General features: G+C 46.1%; 1 protein-coding gene across 1 annotated transcript; it reads right to left on the bottom strand.

Moving 5' to 3' along the window:
* Positions 1-2,161: 2,161 nt before the first annotated feature.
* Positions 2,162-2,533, bottom strand: LOC121861681 (histone H2B-like). The gene has a single exon (XM_042359575.1). It carries the CDS (start codon positions 2,531-2,533, stop codon positions 2,162-2,164), a length of 372 nt encoding a protein of 123 aa, XP_042215509.1.
* Positions 2,534-10,061: the final 7,528 nt, after the last annotated feature.

The raw sequence follows: 10,061 nt of genomic DNA, 5'->3' as shown, positions 1-10,061 counted from the left end.
ATCCAGGCGAGTTGCTGCTTAAAGTCCCTCACGCAAGCGCTGTTTAGCTACTGCACCTATTCTATCCTCCTAAAATTCACTTCAATCCCCCCCTGCCACTAGCATGTTATGTATGTATGTATGTATGTATGTATGTATGTATGAATGAATGATAACTGCAACTTTGTGTATTAAAACTCATTACTCTTACCGAAGTAATATAGTGCGTGGTTATGTTATGTCATGTTAGGATAGATTATAAACTACATTGGGTTACATTTCGTGAGGTTCGGTGACGCTACAGGAAGTTAGGTGAGGTACCTGGAGGTTAGGTGAATGTTGACTGACTGACTGACTGACTGACAATTATTAGGAAGTGGTTCCAACACGTTCACACACAACCTATACTCATACCACAAGTCCAGAATTATAGAGGATCATGTTATTGGATATATTTTCAACGATTTACTCAGTGTCTAACCAACTCTTTAGCGATTTAAATGTGGACCTAAAATTAGGTCCGTATATTTGTTTGTCGTGGTGGTGGTGGTGGTGTGCGCCCGTCCATCAGGTTGATTAACCACCAAAACCATAAAGGGTGCGGCCCTGCCGTTTCAGGGCATACACCACATCCATGGCGGTGACGGTCTTCCTTTTTGCGTGCTCGGTGTAGGTGACGGCGTCACGGATGACGTTCTCCAGAAACACCTTGAGGACGCCGCGGGTCTCCTCGTAGATGAGGCCGGATATACGTTTAACACCTCCACGCCGAGCTAGACGACGAATGGCGGGCTTGGTGATACCCTGGATGTTGTCACAAAGCACCTTACGATGACGCTTGGCGCCACCCTTTCCAAGTCCCTTGCCTCCTTTGCCTCGTCCAGTCATGTTGTTGTGGTTGCTACTACAGGTGGTCCTGGTGTGGCTTCGCCCACGGTTTGGTGGGAGTAGGTGGCGTGCTGTGGACGCAGCGGTAGTATCGTTCATCCAAGGCCGTCCCTCCCTCTTGGAGGTGGGGCGTAGCTTGCGGATGACGCATGCGGCACTCGTGGCCAATGGGGTGGCCACTGAGGTGGAGAATGTCTGTATATAAGCCCGCCCGCCTGCCAGGCCGCCCGTATTTACTATTTCGTCGTCGAGATGGCCCGTACTAAACAGACTGCCCGCAAGTCCACTGGAGGCAAGGCTCCACGGAAGCAGCTTGCCACCAAGGCAGCTCGCAAGTCCGCCCCAGCCACCGGTGGTGTCAAGAAGCCCCATCGTTACAGGCCCGGAACCGTCGCCCTTCGTGAGATCCGTCGTTACCAGAAGAGCACAGAGCTACTCATCAGGAAGCTGCCCTTCCAGCGCCTGGTGCGTGAGATCGCCCAGGGTTTCAAGACTGACCTGCGCTTCCAGTCGTCTGCCGTCATGGCTCTGCAGGAAGCCTCTGAGGCTTACCTGGTGGGTCTTTTCGAGGACACCAACCTGTGTGCCATTCACGCCAAGCGCGTTACCATCATGCCCAAGGACATCCAGCTGGCCCGGCGCATCCGCGGAGAGCGTGCTTAAGTCCTCTTCCTTGGGGAAAAACAAAAAGCACAACAAAACCTACCAGACATCTATAACTCGGCCCTTCTCAGGGCCAAAGAACTGTTCTGAAGATAATTTTCATGACAATCTAAATGGTTGGTGGTCGGAGAGCGTTAATTTCGGTTACCCAAATCGCCTAACGGTAAGTTGGTAACATTCGTGGAGGTACGATTGTATAGTAGGTCATCAATTCGGGAGGTGGGTGGGTGCAACAAACAAGAGCTAGTAACAAATAAATATATAAAGAATAAGTAAGTAAATAAATAAATAAAATAAAAGAACATACAATAAAATAAAAAAAAAAAAATTGTTTACATGAAATAGGCGTGCTGCAAACAAGAAATGAAGCCCAAACACACTCCATGTATGTCACTTTGCAGTGGGTGTACAACTACTCCACGCAGAATTTATTTATTTATTTATTATGTTTCGATTTAGTCCGGTTTCTACGCCAATATAGAATGCAGATTATTATAATTTTTTTTTTTATTTATTTCCCTCTCAATATATCACTGTCGGTAACTGTCTCTTTAACATGTAACTGTGGCTCCGATGGAGCCGATTAAGTTGTAGTAGTGGGATGGCGTGTTTGTTGTGCACAAGTAACCTCTTACTTGGAAGAGGTGTACTTGGTGACAGCCTTGGTGCCCTCAGACACGGCATGCTTGGCCAGTTCACCGGGCAGCAAGAGTCGGACAGCTGTCTGGATTTCCCGACTTGCAATGGTGGAGCGTTTGTTGTAGTGCGCCAGGCGGGAAGCCTCGGCAGCGATGCGCTCGAAGATGTCGTTCACGAAAGAGTTCATGATGGACATAGCTTTGGAGGAGACTCCTGTGTCGGGGTGCACTTGCTTCAGTACCTTGTAGATGTAGATGCTGTAGCTTTCCTTCCTCCTGCGCTTCTTCTTCTTGTCACCCTTGGCAATGGCCTTCTGGGCCTTTCCAGCCTTCTTGGCAACCTTTCCGGAAGTTTTGGGAGGCATGGCGGCACAGTTACTCGTGGCGCGGAGCGAGAGAATTGAAAACTGGCCCGACTAACTTTTCCTTATATACCGAGCGGGCCGCTCAGGATCAGACTGGCTGCAGCTACGGCTCTCTTACATTGGTTGGGTCCGCGAGACGGCCACCTGGCCTGATCCTGAGCTTGGTATAAAAGACCAAGGTGGCGGGCGGAAATTTAACTCCTATCACGAAAAGCCGCAGCAGCAACATGTCAGGACGCGGCAAGGGAGGCAAAGTGAAGGGCAAGTCAAAGTCCCGTTCTAGCAGGGCCGGACTCCAGTTCCCCGTGGGTAGAATCCACCGTCTCTTGCGTAAGGGCAACTATGCTGGGCGCGTTGGTGCAGGTGCCCCTGTGTACCTTGCAGCCGTCATGGAGTACCTGGCAGCAGAAGTGCTCGAGCTGGCCGGTAACGCCGCCCGCGACAACAAGAAGACCCGCATTATCCCACGTCATCTTCAGCTTGCCATTCGCAATGACGAGGAGCTGAACAAGCTCCTGTCTGGAGTCACCATTGCCCAAGGGGGTGTCCTTCCTAACATCCAAGCTGTGCTCCTCCCCAAGAAGAAAGAGAAGAAATAAGAACCCAAGGTTCGTTCACACAAGACAACCTAACCAAACAGGCTCCTTTCGGAGCCACAGGATATCACTTAAAGAGAGAAATATACGACATCAACGGTTTGCAGGATAACACTCTATTTTACGTGTAATTAGCATAGTCTTGTGGAAATTGAGTGAAATTGATTTTGAATGGTGTAGATGTGAAGTTACTGCGGGGGCCTGGGGTGGGGGACTTAAACGGGACTTAGAAGGGCGCAAGAAGCAGCAGCAGCAGCCAGGGAGGCGACCTTATTTTCAGTCTGGTTCATTGACAGTACACATTTACCAGCAGCATACATTGGAGTCATATTCTAACTGTTGACTAATCAGTGTGTGGGCTAGCCAATTTGGGATAAACAGCAAGAATGTAATGTCCTCAATGAAGTAATGACATAGTTCAAGATGTCTTTGACAGTGTCACATTCAATAATATAGTGCTTTAAAGGTGTATCACAAAGTTTACATGCTGAGTGTTCCGGTATGGGTACAGCGTTACTAACTAGCCAGATGTGTCTGTATCCTAACCTAATTCTGGCCACGACTACATCACACAGGCAAGTTGTTTGGACACTCTTCCTAGCCCCCTTGGTCCCTGTTCACCTACCTACTGTAGCAGTAAGTAGGTACCTGTTGTAAATCGAAACGTTGCCAATTTGTATTCAGGGAAAGTTGTTGGAGCTTCTAAACTTGAACTGACACAATCCGAGGAGTGGTGACCCGAGGATCACAGACACTATCTCTCCCTTCCTAACCTCCTGCTCCTTCCTCTGTCCTCCAAAAATTGAACCATGCTATCGCAAAGGTAATAATACAGGTAGAGACAACAACATATTTTCCTATTGTCTTATTATATATTAATAACAGAAACGCTGCCGCCATCCTGGAGGCTTTACATTGTCTCACTGTTCATTCCCTCCACAATTCTTCCTCTTACTTCTTCTTTTTCTTCTTCTTCCATCAATACTTTATTAACGGTGTATGTAAGTTTCACCATGTTTTGCACTCCAGCGGTAGAGCAAAGTATATTTTGTTAGCAATAAACCAAAAGCATATTTTATGGCCTAATCATCACTACATAGAACACCACCCATAAAGCATGATACTAGTAGACCACAAACTGCTATAAACACCCAAAGCATATTTTATTGCCTAATCATCCATCACTACATAGAACACCACTCATAAAGCATGATACTATTAGACCACAAACTGCTATAAACCCCGAAAATATACTATACTAGTGACTCTAATTGTGTTACCCAATATTATACGAAATAATACTATAAAACATAATAATAAACACACTAATAGTGTATATTAGTTGAATGCACAATCTGATGAGAAATCAAAAAAAAAAAAAAAAACATAACAATAACCTAGAAAGAGTGTAGAGTATTTTTGTGCAAACTATTATACTAGTAGATGGTCTAAGATAACTGTATGTGAAGGAAAAGGGGTGCTCTCCACTCAAACTTTCTTTTTATGAAATCTCCTACTCCCCAGCTGAGCGGTACGCCCAATGGGAAACAAAACGTGGCACATAACACGCCGCCCGCCAGCTCTGGCTCGGTGAATAGGAATCAGTAATCGGGCGGAGTATAAACAACACCGCCGCCAATGTGCTCCTCCCATCTCTGAGGAAATCTGGCGGGCAACTTAGTATTATATTAGCATGTAATAATAATAACAATAATAATAATAATAATAATACTACTACTAATAATAATACTAATAATATTAATAATAATAATATTAATAATAATAACATGCAATTTCATTTTATAACACATACTAACAAAATAGTGTATAGCCTACTATACTTAACTATAATAGGTTAGGTTGCGTAGGAGGATCTAAAAAGTACAGTAGTATATACACACACACACACACACACACACACACACACACACACACACACACACACTTCGCTACTATATGCCAGACGCTCCCCCGGCTTGACACAACCACTCTCCCTGCTTACCTACCAGCCCCCCCCTTCCCACTGACTTAGTAGAAGTATTTGAAATAGCAAAACGCCTGGACAAACTAAAATTAAAACGCTCTACCACCCCCATTGACTTACCAATGAAACGCTTCAAGGAGTTCTCCCCGGAGCTTGCTAAACCCCTATGCTCCATCATCAATGCTTCTCTCAGTCAAGCCAGATGCCCAGCTGACTGGAAGACCTCTTATATATCACCAGTGCCCAAGTCAACCAACCCACAATCCTTAAATCAGCTACGACCTATTGCAATCACCCCAATACCCAGCCTAATCTGTGAAAGTTTTGTGTTCGACTGGCTGGGCTTTTGCTGATATTGCAGGAGTCGTAGTAGACCCTCAGCAATTTGGCAACCTGAAAACTTCCTCCACCACTGACTGACTGACTGACTGTCTTGTCAGCTTTCTCGATTACATATACCGCCATCTCGAGAAACGAAAAACGTCTGTAGCTGTCGCCTTCATTGATTTCACTAAAGCGTTCGACCTAGTCGACCACAATATAATCATCAACTAAGCTATTGACCTCGGGCTTCGGAGAAGTCTTATTATACCAGGGCTTACAGACTTCCTCAGTGACCGACGCCAAGCTGTACGCTTCCGAGGGGCTGGCTGTCTCCACCTTTCAGTCACTCACCTGTGGCGTCCCCCACGGCACCAAGATGGGACCACTCTGCTTCCTTATGCTCATCAATGATGCCCTAAGAGAAACCCCTGCTCGCTGGAAATATGTCGACGACTCCACCATTGGGATCAGCGTCAACAATTCTGCTCCAAACTATACCGCCCTTCATGATTTATTGAACAGTCTCCAAAACTGGGCCACCAACAACCATGGTTATGCACATCAACCTCTCCTCCGACATTGTCCCACCTCCTTCCATTACTCTAGGTCCGAACACACTCCAGGTTTTAGATTCCACGAAGCTCCTCGGCGTCACCATAGACAACAAACTAAATTAGAAACCACACGTCAGTGAAGTTATCAAATCCTCCAGTTTCCGTCTCCACCTCCTACTCCGACTCAAGTCCCTCGGTGTTCCTGCACACCAGCTCCTCAGTGTTTACACAACATTCATACTTCCCAAGCTCACCTGGTCTTCCTCCCTAAATGCCACACAACGTAAACACCTAGAAAAAGTGCAAAAGAGGCCATGCAAGATTATTCTCTACCCTTCCTACTCCACATATCAAGAAGCGCTCAACACACTGACCGACCCTTTAGACTCTCACTGACCATCACCACGACCTCATCTGCAAATTTGGTAAGAAGCTTCTACACCATCCCCGACACCGGCTCCTACTACCACCTGAGATCCCTAGTCCGAGAATTGCTCTTCGACGCCACAACCGCATCCAGCCCATACGTGCACGAACTGATCTCTATAAGAACAGCCCAGTCCCAACCATTGTAAAAATTATCGATAACTTGTAATAAATCAGTGTACTCACTCCCAGTAAACACTACTCCTTGCACTGTCACTATGTTGAAATGAACTGTAGTTTGAGCTTTTCCCCAGCTAGTTATTATATGTCTTATTTGTGTCACGCATGTTACTTGTATATTATTTGTAATTCGTAACCCATTCCCCAAATATGTAACTGTATATTTTCAGCCTTCTGGCTGCCAAGCTCTTTCAATAAACCGTTAATTATTATTATTATTATTATTATTATTTATATGTTGGTCCATACCAACTCACTCCCCTGAACCCTCCTCCCCACCGGACTATCAACAAGTTCTTGCCATAAGGTACTATCTCATTTGGCAAAGGAATGGAACCAGTGATGAATAGTGGTGAACAGTGCTTAACTCAGTGAAAAACAACTCGGCAGTTGAGTCTTACCCAAGCTAGCTAACCACCTTCACACAGTGAGGTCCCAGGTACCCGGTTATACTTCCCCTGAGACTCCACGATAGAGAGGCCTGGGACCACACCTCACCCACTTGAATGAGTGAGTCATGTGGACCACGTGGTGTCCCCAAGATGCTACGACACCACGTAGTGAATGTTTTGCTACAGCATCATCATGTGAAGTTCCTCATAACACCATCTGTGAGGTAACTGCTCCATCATCAGGCCCCTCATAACGCCATCTGTGAGGGAGTTACTACACCACGTGTCTGGTGTTCAACACCTCACCTTACATGATCTACGCGTGCAAACATTAATCTGTATGTTCACTGTGTGCTCCTTCACCTATCTCTAATGAGGGCTTTTGTTAAACCACCAATGTATGTACTAAGTCATTTGTGTCCAATGTATACTTTCGAAAAGCCCTTGTTTGGGGAAGGTAGGAGAGAGTAGTCGTCATTATTGTCCAAGCCACATTATTTATTTCTATATATAAGTAATGTAGGCTGGTTTTTAAATACCTCAATCCCCTAACGGTGCTGTTTGTATATTAAGAAATACCGAAGCCATACAGTACAACACCAGCGAATATGAAGTATCACTGTAACCGGCAACTGTTACTCACTCATACCTACATACATATATAGAGTCTTTACAGAATGATAGCAGACACGGGGAAGACGAACAACAAGAGGAGAAGAGTTAGAAGAAAATCAACTTCAAGCTAAGAAGAAGAATACCAAGACATTTCCTCCAAACAACAAAACAACACACACAATCAAGCCGACCAAACACTGAGAAACCATGGCGGAACCCAACATGCACCGGACGCTTGACCTGACTCTATCCTGCCGCATCCAGGCGAGTTGCTGCTTAAAGTCCCTCACGCAAGCGCTGTTTAGCCACTGCACCTATTCTATCCTCCTAAAATTCACTTCAATCCCCCCCTGCCACTAGCATGTTATGTATGTATGTATGTATGTATGTATGTATGTATGTATGTATGTATGTATGAATGAATGCTAACTGCAACTTTGCGTATTAAAACTCATTACTCTTACCGAAGTAATATAGTGCGTGGTTATGTTATGTCATGTTAGGATAGATTATAAACTACATTGGGTTACATTTTGTGAGGTTCGGTGACGCTACAGGAAGTTAGGTGAGGTACCTGGAGGTTAGGTGAATGTTGACTGACTGACTGACTGACAATTACTAGGAAGTGGTTCCAACACGTTCACGCACAACCTATACTCATACCACAAGTCCAGAATTAGAGAGGATCATGTTATTGGATATATTTTCAACGATTTACTCAGTGTCTAACCAACTCTTTAGCGATTTAAATGTGGACCTAAAATTAGGTCCGTATATTTGTTTGTCGGGGTGGTGGTGGTGGTGTGCGCCCGTCCATCAGGTTGATTAACCACCAAAACCATAAAGGGTGCGGCCCTGCCGTTTCAGGGCATACACCACATCCATGGCGGTGACGGTCTTCCTTTTTGCGTGCTCGGTGTAGGTGACGGCGTCACGGATGACGTTCTCCAGAAACACCTTGAGGACGCCGCGGGTCTCCTCGTAGATAAGGCCGGATATACGTTTAACACCTCCACGCCGAGCTAGACGACGAATGGCGGGCTTGGTGATACCCTGGATGCTGTCACGAAGCACCTTACGATGACGCTTGGCGCCACCCTTTCCAAGTCCCTTGCCGCCTTGGCCTCGTCCAGTCATGTTGTTGTGGTTGCTACTACAGGTGGTCCTGGTGTGGCTTCGCCCACGGTTTGGTGGGAGTAGGTGGCGTGCTGTGGACGCAGCGGTAGTATCGTTCATCCAAGGCCGTCCCTCCCTCTTGGAGGTGGGGCGTAGCTTGCGGATGACGCATGCGGCACTCGTGGCCAATGAGGTGGCCACTGAGGTGGAGAATGTCTGTATATAAGCCCGCCCGCCTGCCAGGCCGCCCGTATTTACTATTTCGTCGTCGAGATGGCCCGTACTAACCAGACTGCCCGCAAGTCCACTGGAGGCAAGGCTCCACGGAAGCAGCTTGCCACCAAGGCAGCTCGCAAGTCCGCCCCAGCCACCGGTGGTGTCAAGAAGCCCCATCGTTACAGGCCCGGAACCGTCGCCCTTCGTGAGATCCGTCGTTACCAGAAGAGCACAGAGCTACTCATCAGGAAGCTGCCCTTCCAGCGCCTGGTGCGTGAGATCGCCCAGGATTTCAAGACTGACCTGCGCTTCCAGTCGTCTGCCGTCATGGCTCTGCAGGAAGCCTCTGAGGCTTACCTGGTGGGTCTTTTCGAGGACACCAACCTGTGTGCCATTCACGCCAAGCGCGTTAACATCATGCCCAAGGACATCCAGCTGGCCCGGCGCATCCGCGGAGAGCGTGCTTAAGTCCTCTTCCTTGGGGAAAAAGAAAAACACAACAAAACCTACCAGACATCTATAACTCGGCCCTTCTCAGGGCCAAAGAACTGTTCTGAAGATAATTTTCATGACAATCGAAATGGTTGGTGGTAGGAGAGCGTTAATTTCGGTTACCCAAATCGCCTAACGGTAAGTTGGTAACATTCGTGCAGGCACGAATGTATAGTAGGTCATCAATTCGGGAGGTGGGTGGGTGCAAAAAACAAGAGCTAGTAACAAATAAATATATAAAGAATAAGTAAGTAAATAAATAAATAAAATAAAAGAAAATACAATAAAATACAATAAAATAAAATAAATTGTTTACATGAAATAGGCGTGCTGCAAACATGAAATGAAGCCCAAACACACTCCATGTATGTCACTTTGCAGTGGGTGTAAAAGTACTCCACGCAGAATTTATTTATTTATTTATTATGTTTCGATTTAGTCCGGTTTCTACGCCAATAGAGAATGCAGATTATTATAATTTTTTTTTTTTTTTATTTCCCTCTCAATATATCACTGTCGGTAACTGTCTCTTTAACATGTAACTGTGGCTCCGATGGAGCCGATTAAGTTGTAGTAGTGGGATGGCGTGTTTGTTGTGCACAAGTAACCTCTTACTTGGAAGAGGTGTACTTG

The sequence above is a fragment of the Homarus americanus genome, unplaced genomic scaffold (genome assembly GCF_018991925.1).
Source record: "Homarus americanus isolate GMGI-L3 unplaced genomic scaffold, GMGI_Hamer_2.0 scaffold38365, whole genome shotgun sequence".
In the NCBI taxonomy this organism is placed as follows: domain Eukaryota; kingdom Metazoa; phylum Arthropoda; class Malacostraca; order Decapoda; family Nephropidae; genus Homarus; species Homarus americanus.
The sequence above is the reverse complement of the archived record's forward strand: the minus strand, read 5'-3'. Positions and strand labels throughout refer to the sequence as shown.

Excerpts from the sequence above, each read along its gene's own strand:
- LOC121861681 (XM_042359575.1), bottom strand. The coding sequence starts at position 2,533 with ATGCCTCCCAAAACTTCCGGAAAGGTTGCCAAGAAGGCTGGAAAGGCC.